Here is a 15,808-nt window from a genome sequence, read left to right as displayed (position 1 = left end):
TTTAGTCCTGCTAACTTTCATATCTTGAGCTTGACTCACTATTTGTAGAGGAAATGAAAGGTTGAATTGCAGCTGTAAATTACAGGAAAGAAACGAGCTGTGGTGTTTGCAGAAGCACATGAGATAACCCTTTTCAATTACCAGAGGGTTCAGGAGGAGGTTATTATGGAGATGCTTTAGATCTTACGAAGCTGCCTGATACACAGTTTTATTTATTTGGGAGGAAGGAAGTTTTTACTGCTTACTATAACATTCATAACAAACTGCAGATTATTTGGGATTGAGTAGAAACAACAAGTTGGTATTTGTGTTGAATTATACTGTATTTCAGGCTCGTTCTATTGGGTATCCATCCTGGAGAATGTAAGTATCCATTACAAAACCTCTAAATAACTGACACAGCAGCTATTACTCAAATTGGTTTCAGTCAAATACCCTCCAAATTATAAACAATGACCATCCAAATTGAGAGAGAAAAAAAACACGCAGAAGCTTTTTAAAATCACACCAATTAATATCACACTGTTTTCTGAAGTGACATCCAGTAACCAAAATTGTCCCCTCAGTTTTCCTTCTGTCCCCTGTTGAGGTGGGAGATGAGGGGGGTGAGGCACGGGAGTAAAATGCTGAGAACAGATGGTGGAGTGGCCCCCATGTTCAGCTGCCTGGGTGATTATGGACACAGCTGTCAGTCACTTTGTATGTATGGTGCTGTGTGCACATGTGTGTGTTTGATTTCTTTTTCTAGCTTTGTGTCTCAAAGTCTTTAACTCACCCCTGTGTCCCCCAGTTCCTTTGTTCTGAACGTGTAATGTTACATTTGATCTGTGTTTATGGCTATAACATATCTATGTGAAAATGCTGGTGTCATGGCAGAGCTCAGATCTCACTTCAGAGTTCCCACAAAAACTCGCAAAGAACGTAAGATGTGTGTCACCTGTCCACACACACAGGAGCAAAATCATTCCCTCTCTCTCCATTCTCTGTTGGACTTTGGCATAATAAGTGTCTCTCATCATTGTTAGGCTCTACCCCCATCTAGTGGTACTTTACAGTAATGGTGCTCTTGTAAGAAAACAATACAAGACTATTGTTCCAGGGGAAATTTGTTCCCACCGCTTTGCACAGTTGGTACACATGAAGAAAAACATATAAAAGCAGGTAGAAGCACGTAAAAAAGAAAGGGCACAATGCAAACCTCATTACCAGGCCAATTAATTTGTTTTCATTATAATGGATGTAATAGAAACATAAATAAATAGATCTCTCTGTCACAGTCAGCATCAGGCTGAAGGACAGCCATATTTTTAAAATATAAACACATTTAAACAGACAGCTGTCGGCCTATTGGCATTGCATACAATAAAAGTGTATCGATATTGTTATTATTGGAGTCATGTGTCTGTCCACCCAGGGAACTGAAGTCACATTTTGTATTTAATTTCATGTAAGTCATCTATCTTACATGAAAGAGTTCAACATGTGTAAGAAATCAAAAATATTCTCTGTCAGGTCTCATTCACTGCTGTTATCTCTCTCACAGAAACATGTGAGAAATTATGATCCGCTAATTAGCAGCAGCTATTAGTCAACTGTGATAACATGTTGCTGAGGTAAATGAGGATAAGACAGAAATGGCTGATAAAAGTGTGCTTTAAGATTCATGAATTAAATATGCAGTGTTGGAACGTAACATTTTAATTGCCTTGTCTTAAAATAAAATAAAAAAACCAACATGAGATGCAAGTGCTTTTTTTCTATGTTTATTGGTGACCTTAACTTAGACTATTACTGTCTTAGAAAGCGTAATTCTCCAAATGTGTTAACAATACATCTATGTAAATGTATCTATGCTGGCTGATGTGGTTGTCCATTGGCTGTCAGTTGTCTGAGGGGGTGCATAGTCCATCACGTCTCTGATCCAGTCATTGTACAAACACAGCTTAGTGTAGACACTGGGGTCAGCCGGGTCACTGCAGCCATGTCTAAACCATTGCACACCATGCAGCTGGCCATCACACACCAGCACGCCGCTATCATCATTCTACAAAGAAGAGAAAAGAGGAGGTTGTTTTTTTGGAAATGCTTGCAAAAATGAAAGCGCTATGGTTCAGTGTGAGCACATGAACTATTTGGAAAAGTATAAAGTATAAAGATAAAGTAGCAGAAAAAGGAATGGAGACAAGAAAAATACATCGTTTTTGTCCAGTGTGTGTGTGTGTGTGTTTGTTTGTTTGTTTGTGTGCTCACCAGGCAGTTATCTGTGTTATTTTGACCAGCGCAGACCATCCCCGGGCTCCAGAACAGGTACTCTGGGAATGTGCTGATGCACGTCTGGTCATCCACAATGGGCACAGTTATGCACTTCAGGCGATGATTAGGCTCGTCTGTTTAAAATAGGGTGTGTTAGTGCTCTGTTGAAGTTGTTCTCTATTCTTTTTAAGTATGCTTTTCTATTCTCATGTACAGTATATCATTAATCAAACTGTCAATGAATATTTGACTAAAATTACCTTCCCTTTCCTCTGCAGGTCTGTGGATGGGGCTACTTCTTATTTTATGCATCACCACCTCTGGCACTGGAGCATAAATTCTGAACCTTGAGTAAGTGCTATTTTCAAGGCCTGCCTCTTTTAATTGGTGTTGATCACTGGCTGTGCTTCTGACAAGCAATTAGAAACTTCTCTGATTTAAGACAGCCATTTTTGGCGGTAATTAAAACAGAATGTTAATGCCTTGTTAAAGCATAAATGACCAGAATATTAATGTGCCTTTTAAAGCAAGTGAGAGCCCACCTGCGGCTCCAATATCCAATACTCTGCTGAGTCATTATGAATCAGTTTTTTCTATCCTATATTCTTATATTTATTTTGTATAATTTAGCATAAATATCAGACAAATATAGTGCTTGGTGTTACCCAATGTCACTCCATGCTCCACTCCATGCATTTCATATTAAAGCATTCAGTCTTTTTTTTTATGGTAGCATTTTCTCACAGGTCGACCTTGTACAGTGAGGAACTATAAAAAAAATAATACAGCCTATAGGTACACTTCTTACATAAGAGTTTAAGACAAAATCTAAGAAGGAATATCATGTTCAATGTAAAGCACATTGAGCTTATCTGTAATGAAATGTGTTATATAAATACAATTGTTAATTGATATTACCATAAGAACAATTAACAGTTGAAGGAAGATTATTTCCTATTATGCACTCTGAGCAAAAAAAAACAGTAAAATGTTGGAAAGGATTTTGAGAATAAATTCAAAATGTTGAAGAAACATTTAAAATACACATTTTCTATTCCTCACTGTTACCTGCTTTAACATATTCACATTCTCATTTCAAGCTAGCATTATGGACATTAGCATCAAAACACAGTCAGTAACAGTAGCAAAGCTGTGACCATGTCTTTGGCTCATCTTATTGTCTCCTGTTCTAAATGCATGTCAATTAGTACGCAAACAACTTATTTTTTTTGTATTTTTAATAAATGAGAAATGATTGTGTAACATTTTCCCCTTAATGCACTGCAGCCCCTTCTTCACTGGACTCTAAAGGTCAGTCGACCTATTTACTATTACAGTCAAATTATAAAAGCCTCCAGGGGCTTTATTCACATCTATGTTGATGCTAAAGATTAGATTTCTGTTCACATTTTTTTCAAAAAATCTAATATTTTAAACTGTACCAGACTAGATGCTACAACTGAGCTGAATAGATAATCCTCACAGTTAACTGTCAATCATTTCATAGGAATATTATCAACACAGAAAACATTCTTTCTTTTAAAATGTGAATCTTCTATAGCCTATGTGGAGGGAATTACAGTATCTGTGATTCTCCAAAGAGCAATGACCACCAAAATAACCTCACTCACCTGGTTTGTGAAATTTAAAAAGTCTGCATGCGGGACACCATTAGTCTTGTGGTTAGTGGGTGCCCCATGTATATGGATGCTATAGTACTCTGGGTTTGAATCTGACCTTTGGCTCCTTTGCTCTATGTCATTCTCTCTCTTCCCCAAATGTCTGACTCTATCCTCTGTTCTGCCTCTAAAATAAATGCATAAAAAAGCCCCAAAAGAAACCTTTTTTTAAAGTTTTTACAAATGCATTCAAAATGTCTGTCAGGCATAAAAGATACACACGGGGCATTTTGATGATGCTCAACACAGAACAGCCTTAAAAAGAACTAGACACTAACAGAAAGCTAGAGAAGAAATTGCTGCATTGGGAATCCTTGTAGACTGGATTAGGGAATCCTGGCTTTGCTGCAGTTATTTTAAATTGTGACGTGGTGACAGGTTGATGATTTGTGAAAGCCACAGTAGCAACTTTAAATCCACTTACATTGATTGGAGTCAGTGGATCCCCAGCCGCTGACATGGCAAGTCTCTCCAGGCTGCGGGCATCGACTTGGCAGAGGGATGGGCTGGACGTGCTGGTTGAAACGAGCTGGTTCAGCCAGTCGGACCATGGCCAGACTGTGGAGGGGTGAGCGGTAGGGACCATGTGTGATGACGTCTGTGACCTGAATGTGCTGCTCAGTGCCCTCTTCCACACTCACATCATGTTCTCCCAGAGATGCGATGCTGCTGTAGGGTCTGTATGGACAGGGAGGAGGGAGGGAACTGGGATTTATGAATCAGATTTAAACTCCTCAGGCAGACAAGCCTAGGATCAAGGCTCATTATAAAAAGCAGAATAAAAGATTATTGAATATGATCTGATCATATATTTTTCTCTAAACTAGTTCGTAATTACAACTCAAAGGTTTGCACTTCATTTTTAACATTGTACATTATTTTAAGGACTGTTTTTTTTTTTGTTTTTTTTAAGTTACAGCAACTGGTGTCAATTGTGCATCAAAGTTAGATGCACATTTCAAGAGGCCATAGTTTAAATTATAATGACATTTTCACATGATAATGCACTTCATGCAGGTTTTACAGAGTCTAAATGTGTCTGGATATTAAATGCTTAATTTAATTACCAAAAAGGGCTTCATTTTACACCAGCAGTAAGTTTTAGTTTGGCATTAGTACTCACAAAGGTGCACAGCTAAAGGAGGTCACTATCCACCATTCATTAATAAGCGCTCCACTGCAGGACGACCGTTCACCGTGAAGATAGACCTGCCAGGGTCGGGAGTCTGGCTGACACACCTTGTTGTCCGGCAGGGGAAACGCTCCTGTGACACAACAACCAGACAAGAGAGACATGTAGAAAGTTTCCTGATATAAAATCTTTTATTTACATATAACAAAGTTTATATTTACCTGCAAGTCCTAGAGTAACTGTCAGAAGGAGAAGATTCATGCTGTCTCTCTTTCTGTTGTTCCAGTTGGGATACATGGCCGTTTTGATAAATCTATTCTTTATACCTGGAAACTATATGACAGTGGGAGGGACAGATGGCTTTATTACTACAAAGCATCATTTACAGTTCAGCCATAAACTTTGTAATGACCTTGTCAGAGAAATGTCCAATATTTCCTCTTACCTGTATGTCCAATTAAAGTGACAAACCTCGATAACAGAAAACCTTTGTTCTTTTTCTGGAGAACAAGGAAAGCCTTGTTTATGGGTTGGACATTAAAACTTTAGGTGTGGAAGATTTCTGTATTTTAGTGAACTTTATTTCATTTTGATAGCGTCGCCATCATAGTGCATCATTGACTTTGCTTTTTTGAGCTTACAGTATTAAGACAAAAAAAAGTTTTAACATGATAAATAAAATGGCATCATGGTTACAGGAACAACATACTGCAAGAAGTAAAGTAATGAAAGGTAACGATGGGATCGATCGGATGTTATGTCGTGATCGGGTCTGAAATTGATGTATTTGTATATCGGATATTGGACTGATGATGCTGATCCACTTCACACATCAAGAAGGATGATCGGGCACTTAAAACATTCTCAGCTCACACAGCCTCACTTTGGAGACATTCACACAGAACTTTAGGAAGTATCAACAAATCGTCTCCATGACGATGTTCAGACGAGATGGAACAGCTCCTATATTATCAAAATGACAATTCTTAGACTTCAGTTTGAAATATTACATTTGAAAACCTGAGAGTTGCTGCTGCTTCCTTACTTGCTTGCTTGTTTGTGAAGTCAGCACAAATTTCCGAAACATTTCTTTGGAAGGATTTTAATTTGATGCATTTGTATATATTTTTAAATAAGAAATGTGACACTGATGTCACTACAGCTTTGTGTAGCTTCACAATAACATTTTCGTATCGGGATTGGATCGGAACTGAAAAAAGGGAATAGGTGCATCTCTAATAAAAGACAGATAAAAGTTTAGGATAGAATTGCATAATTCGGGCCCCCATTGAGAAGGACAGCAAGTATTTGCCATCAAAGTTTCTTATTTTTTGATTTTTTCTCGTTCTTGGAGGTTATTGGAAATGTCAGAGGGTGATGTAACAAGAGGAGACGTTATCACATACGAATTAATTACACCAATCAAGATTACTCGATTAAGGAAAGGTAGAACCTTTATCCTCTGTAATGCCAAATATGCTGAAGTCATGACCATAATGTGCTGAGAAATACTGTCACGTTGTGACAGTAAAAGTAAAAAAAAGTATAAAAGCACTAGCTCTTGTATTAGAACACATGATGTATGTGTCATTTATCAAACTTCTTTTTTTGGTATTTAACAATGTGATAATAACTGAGTAAGTTTCCAATAGGAACACAGTCCAATGAGCAGTTACATGTCCACACTCTCACAGGGTCAAGGTGCAGCAGAAACTCCAGAAGGATCCAGACACTTTAAAGCTCATGAGAGTAAGATGTCTCTTTACTATTCACAAACGCAAACAAGACCATTAGCATAAAGATGGATTATTTTTCCATATAGATATTTTCAATGCTTGAAACTGCTGCTGCTGCCGTGGGTAGTGTCAGATAAAGTGATTAACATCTGTAAATTGAAAAAAACATCATGTCATTATGTCTAGTTGAAATTAATCGGGTCGGTATGATCTGGACACAACATAGGACAGATGTGGCTTAGTTGATAGATTCGGTCGTATTTCAACCGGAAGGTTCGATCCCAAGCAATGAGGGGTCTTGGGCAAGACACGTAGCCCCAAGTTGCTGGCTGCTTCGGCATGTGAATGGTACGAGTTACTTCTGATGGTCACTTTACTTAGCAATCTCTGTCATCTGTATTTGAATGTATAGCTGTGACATGCGGCGTAAAACTGCTTTGAGTTGAATATACTGGAAAAGTGCAATACAAGCTAAATTTATCATGTATCAAATAAGATCATGGCTGAAGTCACATAGGCATTTTATTCTAACGTAATGTGTAACTGAGTTTACCTTTTTGTAATGTCATGTTTTTTTAGAAGTACTGGCACTGATAGTTTGTCTTGTGCCTGTGCCGGTAGATTCTCCATCTTTTAACATCTCAGTATAATTCTACTTGAAAAGAAATGAATCTTTTGTTTGTGTTAATTATAACATCAGAGGCAAAACACCTCTATTGCATTAATTAAAAAATCACAACATCCTTGTGTCAGTGATTGTCAATTTTTTTATTAAAAAACCTTAAAGTTCTGAGTTTGTCACCTGCGCTTACATTTTCTATTTTGTTTCTATTCATCTATTATCCTTTACGTCATAAATGTTTGTTCTTCAGCTGTGTTGGCAGTCAAGTCAAATAATCAAAATGATGAAACATTCAAATAAATGCTCTTTCATCAACCAGACACTTGGTTTTTAATGTATAAATATTTATTTCAAGATAAGACACAAATATCCACATTTTCAAGAGGTGAGATGACCATTAGACGAAACACAACCACCCTGAGGTGGCTGTAAATCATTCAGTGATGTTTGATGAAATATATTGAACCATGATAAGAAGCTGTGTGTTCATTCGCTTGAGGGGGGGGCCCTCAAAGAGCAGCAGCTGTTTGAAGTGAAGTGTGTTGAGATACGACAAGAATATTAAACGACAATGTCGACCTTGTTGTGTGAAACTTGAAAGTTCTTGCTCTGTCAGAATGGTAGCTTAGGTGACTGGAAGCTAGTTGTTATTTACTGCTGGGGGTAAAAGAAGTGGTATAGCTGGTCAGCGGCGATGCCAGCGTAGGTGTTCATAGTTGTGGTGGTGTCAGTGTAGAGATTCCTGTTGGTGTAAAAACATAGTAAGAAAAGAATATGAATATACTATAAATCAAATTTTCTTAACAGGCTGTCAATACATCTTCATTTAAGACCTCTCCATACTTTGCCTTCTCCTCCAGCTTCAGGCCCTTGATGCTCTCCAGGTATCCGCTGGCGGTGTTGAGGGCGTTATCATAGTACGTCTTGACCGTGTCTGTGATCTTGGTGATGGTGCCCTGCTCCTCGTCTGTCTGCCTTGGCATACGGAAACTCTCGACGCCTGCACAGAACAGTTTAGAGGGGGTCGGAGGGTCAGTATCTCATTTTGTACACTTCTTTGATTTTGTAACTTCATGGTGTGAATGAATGCACTTACTGAGAGCGAAGAGTGCAAACAGCACAGTGATAACCAGCAGCTTATTCATGGTGTCACTCGCACCTGTAAAGAAATAACATTTGCCTCACTTTATCCATGAGAGGGAGACATTGTCAAACATTTCCACACTGCTTTTTGTTTTTCACATTATCTGCCCAACAGAGGGATTGTTTAACCCTGTTAAGACTAGAAACTATGTATTTGTCATTTTTACAGTAAGTCTAAGTCACGTAGCTTATTTCACAAGATATGAATTTTCTTTCATTTCGTTATCACATACGACAAAACATTCCTGAATTTGTAAGTCGGCTACATATTTGAAGTAAAAATGTCAGTACTCACTGTATTCCTCTCCTCAAATGAAGAAACAGAGTAAACAGCTCCGCTTGCCCGGCCTGTTATATAGGAGAGTGAACGTGTTGACTTGTCGCACTCAGAGCCAAAGTGCACTCTGCAGGAGATAAACCTGCGCTGTTGCCTGGTGTTTGTCTGCGTGAGTTTGTGAGTGTCATTGTTTCTTGATAAACAGAAACTGTGGCTATCAGTATAAACACAATGAAGCACATAAGGTTTCAAGAAAGACTTTAAGCGTCATCAAAAGCCTCATAGGAAGGCCGTCTGATTTTATTTTGATAGTAGAGAGCAGAGCTGTTACTATATATGTGGCCCTTTGTTACGTCACAAACAACCATTCTCCGTTGATTAGGTTAGTTGTTCATTAATACAGCGCGCTCATAAACCCCTGTGAAGACACTTGTCACTTGCATAATGGCTGTGATGCATTCACGTCACACCACAGCAGTCCTAAGTCCTGTGAAGACAGTTCAGAGGTCTGAACACGTCATCAGGCCAATTCAGGTTATGAAATATAAAACACAAATAGAGAATGGACACCTTTCAGCTCTATTCCAAGACACGGCCTGGATAGTTGTTCTCTTTTTGTCCAGAAAAGTTACGTCTTCCTCCTTTTATTGCTGGAGAAAATGTATTATTTTCTTTATAAATCTGAAACATGGAAAAAGAGATTCATGGAGTGTGAGAAAAATGTGTCCCTGGTGCTCTTATGGTTGAGGATCTGAACAGATCTGAAGCACACATAGGATAATTCATGAAAAGCATTGTTTTATTCAGGCCTTCAGACTCATGAGAACATGTCTGCACTGTCCTCAAGGAACATTAAAGCAAAACCACTGTTTCTGGAAAACAAAGGTGCTGTAATGGTAAATGGACTAGGACTTGGTAAAGTGCTTTTCTCATCTTCTGACTACTCAAAAAGCACTTTTACACTGCATGTCACATTCACACCACAAAAATAAACACAAACTATATGATATATAGCTAAGGCTTTTACTGTAAAGAATGCAACTTAGGTTTCCCTTTGAACAAAAAGTAATCATTCTATTTCTTGTAGATCACAAGAATTCGGCACAATCTTTTTTTCTCTGTTCTGAATTGTTTTTAGTAACAAATAGGGGCGGTGAAGTTTTAAATCTGTTATGTTCTTTGTCTGTAATGTTCTGAAATGGCTAACATCTGAGCAACTCATGTGATCCGGCCTCACGTGTCATGTTGCCTGTGACCTCAGAGTGTGGGTCATTTGAGGACACGTTTCAAATTCGTCTGATCAAATGCAGCTAATTTAGTGCTTGATTGACTCTAAGACATTTGGCAGCACAATGGCACTAATCCACACAGAAACACTCACACTATAGTCTATCTGTGCCAGTCTCTGTGGTGATTGTCATAACACTGTGAATCACACAGCAGGGATGCTTGTTTATTTGATGCTCATGGCCCATATGGCTCCAATTCAACTGACCTAAGCCGACTGCCAACATTTGTTTAGACCAATTTTAGTTTGTCTTGATTCATTGAGTTTGTTATAACTACACTGAGATGTTCTCTGTCTTCTCTGTCTACCATAACTACAATAATTAACACCATGAGTCGAACTTAAAGCAGTAAAATCATTTAGAATCAGAGATCAGAGAGACACAATAGTGTTGCATCTTAGTCTTAGTCTAAAGTAGTGATACCCAAACAGTGAAAACATTTCATGTTATTCTTATTTATTTTTTTTATTATTATTTGTGTTTCCTTTTATTGTTTTGATTTGGTTAACTGATAACTGTTTTCTGTTCTGTGAAATCAGGTTATTTTGTTTGTTTCTTTTCTGCAGCTCTTCTAGTTTTGATAGACTGTATAAATAAAATGTTCAAAGAGTAGGCATGAAAAGTCTCGGCTTCCTCCAGCCATTTTTGAAATTATTATTGTCCTAAACTAAACCTAATTTACTTCTCCTTTAAATTAAAGCCCTTCATTCATTACTCTTCACAAGTATTGTCAAAATCTTTTTTCGTCATATCAATACAACGAAAGGCATTTTAGTAGATCATTAAGTTTCAGCACCAATGAAAACACTGGGGGAAAAACATAAAGTCTATAGGCACTGTCGTATGAAAACTCAAAAATAAATTGGCAATGTGGAGTTAAACAGTTGTTACTAATAATGAATAATGAATTATAAAAAAAAGCAGTGCGAGTGCTATAATTGTTATTTTTTAAACATAACTATGCATTCCTGATTTGTTTAATGCTAATTCATAACAAGTGTTATCTCTAGATGCTTTACTTAAGAGCTTTTTAGGATAATATGCAGGAATTTCTGCTTTATATTCCTCACGTTCCTGTATCCACTGTGTAAACAGATTTTGTCAGACAGAAGATACCTAAAGATGACCTGTGTGTGTGTGTGTGTGTGTGTGTGTGTGTGTGTGTGTGTGTGTGTGTGTGTGTGTGTGTGTGTGTGTGTGTGTGTGTGTGTGTGTGTGTGTGTGTGTGTGTGTGTGTGTGTGTGTGTGTGTGTGTGTGTGTGTGTGTGCATGTTGGAAGTTGAGAAAAGCATTTGTTGAAAATGTTTAAATTCATTTGACCAAAGTTGCAGCTGATTTTTAAAAACTAGTCTGAATCTAAATGAGTGACTGAAATGTCATGTTTTATGATGTGAAGAAGTAAGTCTCGTTCAAAAACGTCACACCTTAACTTGAAGCAGTGAGTGGAGTCTGGGGCTCTGCTCATGAAATGAATTGAAAGATCTACTTCTAACATAATATGCGGCTTTTTCAGGAGGTGAACATTTTTTCAGAAATCTAAATGACGAAAAACATCTCAAGTATTATTCAGTTTGTTTTATTGAACAAACTCACACATAAACACACCGTCTCACTTTGGTTAGTGAATCAAACACAAAATACTACACATGCACGATTTGCAAACATGGTGTTGAACTTTGCATGATTCATCAGGGATGTTAATTTGAGAAGAGGCAAATGATGGTATTTGCGCTGTGCATTAATCTTCTTTTCTCTGCCTAAACTTGTTCACTTTCTATGAACTAGCATCTAATGCAGGCTGCTGACAGGCGGTCGGTCTTCTTTACTGGGCAGGCACTGGGGCGACTCGGTCCAGGAAAGGCTTGACGCGTTCATTGACGAATTTGTCCAGTTTCTCACCATAGGCGGGGCGCAGGTTCTCTTCATACGAATGCAGAAGGATTGAACGGGCCATGTCCACCAGGGGGGCTGCCTCTTGGCCCACGCCACTGCGAGATCCAAAAAAGAGAGACTATTAAAAAAACAGTACAAGGACGCATAACATGCTTCTACACCAGGAGATCCCATGTGTTATAATGTTTAAGGTATAATGAAACATAAGTAATACTAACACAACATTTGTAGTTTTTGGACATATTTCTTAGAAAAATAGGAACAGGGTATTCACTCACGCAATAAACTTGACGACATTTTGGAAGTCAGGATTCTCCTGCAGGTTCTCGACGAAAGTTTTAACAATTCCTGCGTTTTCGTTTTGTGCAGCGCTCTCCACCAAGGGAGCAGAACTCTCCTGCATGGTCTTGAAAACAGCCTGAACTCTGCTCATGAATGTAGCTTTCATCTCATTGTACTTGGCAAGAAGCTCCGGGGATGGCTGCTGAACGTCACAGACGCTCACAGAGACTGGAACAAAATCAGAATTGAAATATTATTGTGTCGGAGGCATTGGTTATTTGAAAGAAAAAATATATCCTTGCTAGTTCAATGCATCGGAGGAATAGAAAATAAAATGTCATTTTTTTGTGTGAATCATCCAAATTAAAGCTGCTCTGCTGCCATTCCTTTCTGAGGCTTGGTTTTTGCATTAGAAATCAGCTGAAAGTTTTTTTAGCTGCTTTTTTAATGCCGTGTGCTCCCGACAGCCCAGCTTAATTGTGGAGTGTATGAACCAGAGACGTAAGGTTTCTTTATATTACACATTCGAATCTGAGCAACATGTCCATTTTTTGCTCGACAAAAATTGATCCTCAGTCTGAAATTTCAAAAGCATTTATATTCAAAATCCGCTGATTGCCTGTTTACTTTTCTATTCTGCAAAATGAATTTAATTCAGAATTTGTTTAAAACTCAAATTGCATTGTTGCCTTACCCTGCAGAGCCAGGATCAGTGCCACGGCGTATTTGACATTCATCTCTGAAAAACACAGACAAAAATGACTTCTTGAAACACTATAATACAGTCTCTGCTTGCCCAATATGACAAGTTAGTTTTAGGAGGTTATAAAGAAGTTGATCAAACTGCAGAAATCCAATTCTAGAAGCAAATATCTGAGTGTTTAATTTAGTTTAAAAGAAGAGAATCTGCTGAAGGATGATTACCTGCTGCTGAGTTAGATGTACAGATCCAAGAAGTGACAGTCTTCTCTGACGGCGAATTGTCTGTAACTGGGAGCTCACATCTGGACAGGATGATATAGGGGGGGACAGCAAACAAACGTCATCTGATGAGCATACACACACCTACACACACACTCGTGCATGTACACGCACGCACACACAGACACACACACATTCACCCTAAACAAAGTCCAGTGACATCCACTTGGAATGCTGTATGGGGAAATATGAGTGGGGCATTAGGCAATGCAATGCTGCTCTAATGTAACTTTATCTGTTCCATATGTCGATGCACTCAGAGCCCTCCTGATACAGCACAAACATGTGTCAGAGTGCATGCATGTCATAACCAGCACATTTCATCTGGCAGGAAACTTCCAAAGCAGCCCATTTGTTGCTGCACTCTTTTAGAACGTGTTAAGTAGATCAACTAAATCTTATCAGCCTTACTATGGCAGCCCGTCAAGATCAATTTATAATGACAGTTCAATGGTCAAAAGGTCTATCAGCCAGTCTGGACACATTGTTCAGATGGCACAGCAATGCATGCTGGGATTTCTGCTGTCACCTCTCACCCCGATCTCCTGCTAAAAACTGCATTGCCTCTGCCTGGCCTTGGCGATTCAAAACCTCTTATTTAATTCTTAATTCTGACAACTTTCATTTAAGTGAAATCAAAAGAAAATGATTGACTAATTCAAATGATTAACCTGATCCTTTTTCTCTTCAAAAAAAGTTGGGTTTTTTTCTTCACTGCCAATATTTTTTGATTTAACTTTTCCAAAAAGTAAATACAACGGCGCAACGGTGGTCCCAGAGACTAATTTCCCTGAGGACACAATAATTGCAATCTAGTCATTTCGATCTGTGCCATGCAGTGTTGTATCATGCCGTGTAATGTACAGTAGTATTAACTGTATCTGTATCGTAGATAGACGTCTTAATGTTGGTGAAGATTCCTTTCAGTCTCTTAATTGTAGTAACTGCTATTCTCAAAATGCCCTTTGGCCTACTAAACCTCTTTCTTTGCCTTTTTTTCAGACCCCTGCAGTAAAACCTAGCCTCCTGATGTACACCTGGAGTTTCATTTATTACTATACTCTTTCTTTATCTTAAACAACTGGTTAAGCAAAGAGTGACAAGAACCACTGACACGTCATGAAGTGGGAACGTTAATTTTAATTATCAGCTTTTCTTCAGTTTATAGGCACTTAATCAGCAGCTGTTGATGCCTTCAGTGGATTGTAGTTATCGATGGTCGTCTGGATCTTCTCCCACACAGAGCTCTTCACATTGAAGGCCCATTCAAAGTATCTGTCAGTGACTGGTTGGATGTGGTCTTCATAGTAAGTGCCAGCAAAGCCCAGAGCTACGTCCCCCACAGCCTGGACTTTAGCTTTGGTTTCCCTATGACAAAGAAGAGTACACAAATAAAGAACAAAGTGCAAACAACATGTAAACACAAACACATTGAACAACATCACAATTCTGATAACTGAAGAAGCACAGTGGGATTTTTCTGGCATAACTTCAACACCCACTAAGGTGTGTGAAGGGTGAAAGACACGAAGAGGTCAAAAAGCTCCAGCAACACTTGATTCAGATTCAGACAACTTTGTAAATCCCAGAAGGGAAATTCAGTTTCACAGCCTACCGTGAAGTTGAAACAGCAGAAATTCCATTTACATGTCAGTAACAACAATTAAAACAGATTAAAAAGCCATAATTGACATGATTTGACACGAAAAGATGGCAGGCAGAGTACTTGTTTAAATACCTGGCTCTATCTGCCAGCCTCTGCAGGATTCCCGGAGCATCAGGTTGTGCTGGAGCAGCTGTAGTCTGGGCAGAGAGGGGGCCGCATGCTGCAGAAAAGCATGTTTGTCAGTAAAGAAGTATCAGAGCACAGATAAAACTACTTTGAAATAAGGAAAGATCTAGAATAATCCTCTTTCAAGTCGTACCTTGCATTAGCAGGATGATAGTGAAAATAAGCTCTTTCAAATGCATCTGAGGATGAGAGAAACACATTTAAAAAGGGTTCATTTTTCTTAGAGTATTACTTTTAAACAGAATTGTGTAAAAGGAGCTCACAATGGATGTCTGGTCAAAACCAGTAAGCGTTCCCAGCTCAATATGTTACAGAATTTTCTCAACCCTGTCCCTGTCCAAGAATAGATTCATCACAGTTAACACTGAAGACACACTTGTTTCAGAAAAAGATGTTATAAAATGAGAACAAACATAAGCAATAGCAACTGTTCATTCTTTTTTACCTTTTTCTCTGGTCAACAGAACCTGAATGAATCACGTCTTATCAGGCTACTTTATTTGCATTAGATGACTGTAACAGGTTGAACATTGCTCGAGATCGTATGACTGTTCATTGAGTTGTTTGTCTCTCTCTCTTGCATTCCTTGTTTATTGACAAAAATCTGAACAACAATGAAGCAGCAGAGGTTTGACTTGGATCTTACAAACACAAGGTATAGATTTACTTTAACTCTTCTTGTCTCTCATTTTTATAATCTGTAAATGAATCAGACAAATGGACTATCAA

The 15,808-nt window shown here is 38.4% G+C and overlaps 4 protein-coding genes across 5 annotated transcripts; all 4 read right to left on the bottom strand.

Annotated features, from left to right (window-relative positions):
• Positions 1 to 1,750: 1,750 nt before the first annotated feature.
• Positions 1,751 to 5,372, bottom strand: LOC306824214 (trypsinogen-like protein 3). The gene is made up of 5 exons (XM_079344258.1): positions 5,286 to 5,372; positions 5,056 to 5,197; positions 4,357 to 4,610; positions 2,251 to 2,387; positions 1,751 to 2,044 (listed from the first exon to the last, which is right to left on the bottom strand). Exons 1-5 carry the CDS (start codon positions 5,359 to 5,361, stop codon positions 1,835 to 1,837), a joined length of 819 nt encoding a protein of 272 aa, XP_079200384.1. The 5' UTR covers positions 5,362 to 5,372; the 3' UTR covers positions 1,751 to 1,834.
• A 2,373-nt stretch (positions 5,373 to 7,745) lies between these two features.
• Positions 7,746 to 8,941, bottom strand: apoc2 (apolipoprotein C-II). Its single transcript, XM_079344265.1, has 4 exons — positions 8,861 to 8,941; positions 8,519 to 8,581; positions 8,266 to 8,422; positions 7,746 to 8,164 (listed from the first exon to the last, which is right to left on the bottom strand). Exons 2-4 carry the CDS (start codon positions 8,565 to 8,567, stop codon positions 8,074 to 8,076), a joined length of 297 nt encoding a protein of 98 aa, XP_079200391.1. The 5' UTR covers positions 8,568 to 8,581; positions 8,861 to 8,941; the 3' UTR covers positions 7,746 to 8,073.
• A 2,750-nt stretch (positions 8,942 to 11,691) lies between these two features.
• Positions 11,692 to 13,339, bottom strand: apoa2 (apolipoprotein A-II). Its single transcript, XM_079343937.1, has 4 exons — positions 13,231 to 13,339; positions 13,001 to 13,045; positions 12,303 to 12,534; positions 11,692 to 12,119 (listed from the first exon to the last, which is right to left on the bottom strand). Exons 2-4 carry the CDS (start codon positions 13,041 to 13,043, stop codon positions 11,954 to 11,956), a joined length of 441 nt encoding a protein of 146 aa, XP_079200063.1. The 5' UTR covers positions 13,044 to 13,045; positions 13,231 to 13,339; the 3' UTR covers positions 11,692 to 11,953.
• Positions 13,340 to 14,407: 1,068 nt separating this feature from the next.
• Positions 14,408 to 15,593, bottom strand: apoc4 (apolipoprotein C-IV). 2 transcript variants are annotated; one of them, XM_079344664.1, is made up of 4 exons: positions 15,525 to 15,593; positions 15,213 to 15,258; positions 15,026 to 15,113; positions 14,408 to 14,655 (listed from the first exon to the last, which is right to left on the bottom strand). In XM_079344664.1, exons 2-4 carry the CDS (start codon positions 15,256 to 15,258, stop codon positions 14,460 to 14,462), a joined length of 330 nt encoding a protein of 109 aa, XP_079200790.1. In that variant the 5' UTR covers positions 15,525 to 15,593; the 3' UTR covers positions 14,408 to 14,459. The 2 variants fall into 2 exon arrangements, with proteins under 2 accessions (XP_079200790.1, XP_079200789.1); XM_079344663.1 differs by lacking the exon at positions 15,525 to 15,593 and having other exon boundaries at positions 15,213 to 15,500.
• Positions 15,594 to 15,808: the final 215 nt, after the last annotated feature.

This window comes from Symphodus melops (assembly GCF_947650265.1).
Source record: "Symphodus melops genome assembly, chromosome: 5".
Classification (NCBI taxonomy): domain Eukaryota; kingdom Metazoa; phylum Chordata; class Actinopteri; order Labriformes; family Labridae; genus Symphodus; species Symphodus melops.
This window is presented reverse-complemented; position numbering and strand designations above follow the sequence as displayed.

Bases quoted from the DNA above. Each gene is read 5' to 3' on its own strand.
- apoa2 (XM_079343937.1), bottom strand. From the start codon at position 13,043: ATGAATGTCAAATACGCCGTGGCACTGATCCTGGCTCTGCAGG. The intron at 12,535-13,000 runs GTAAGGCAACAA...ATTTTGTTCCAG, and splicing joins ACTGATCCTGGCTCTGCAGG to TCTCTGTGAGCGTCTGTGAC. The intron at 12,120-12,302 runs GTGAGTGAATAC...TGGATCTCGCAG, and splicing joins AATGTCGTCAAGTTTATTGC to TGGCGTGGGCCAAGAGGCAG.
- LOC306824214 (XM_079344258.1), bottom strand. From the start codon at position 5,361: ATGTATCCCAACTGGAACAACAGAAAGAGAGACAGCATGAATCTTCTC. The intron at 5,198-5,285 runs GTAAATATAAAC...GTTGTGTCACAG, and splicing joins AGTTACTCTAGGACTTGCAG to GAGCGTTTCCCCTGCCGGAC. The intron at 2,388-4,356 runs GTAAGTGGATTT...TATTTTAAACAG, and splicing joins ATCCACTGACTCCAATCAAT to ACGAGCCTAATCATCGCCTG.
- apoc4 (XM_079344663.1), bottom strand. From the start codon at position 15,279: ATGTGTTTCTCTCATCCTCAGATGCATTTGAAAGAGCTTATTTTCACT. The intron at 15,114-15,212 runs GTACGACTTGAA...GCTTTTCTGCAG, and splicing joins TATCATCCTGCTAATGCAAG to CATGCGGCCCCCTCTCTGCC. The intron at 14,656-15,025 runs GTATTTAAACAA...TCTTTGTCATAG, and splicing joins AGGCTGGCAGATAGAGCCAG to GGAAACCAAAGCTAAAGTCC.
- apoc2 (XM_079344265.1), bottom strand. From the start codon at position 8,567: ATGAATAAGCTGCTGGTTATCACTGTGCTGTTTGCACTCTTCGCTCTC. The intron at 8,423-8,518 runs GTAAGTGCATTC...TGTTCTGTGCAG, and splicing joins GTTTGCACTCTTCGCTCTCA to GCGTCGAGAGTTTCCGTATG. The intron at 8,165-8,265 runs GTATGGAGAGGT...TTACACCAACAG, and splicing joins AAGCTGGAGGAGAAGGCAAA to GAATCTCTACACTGACACCA.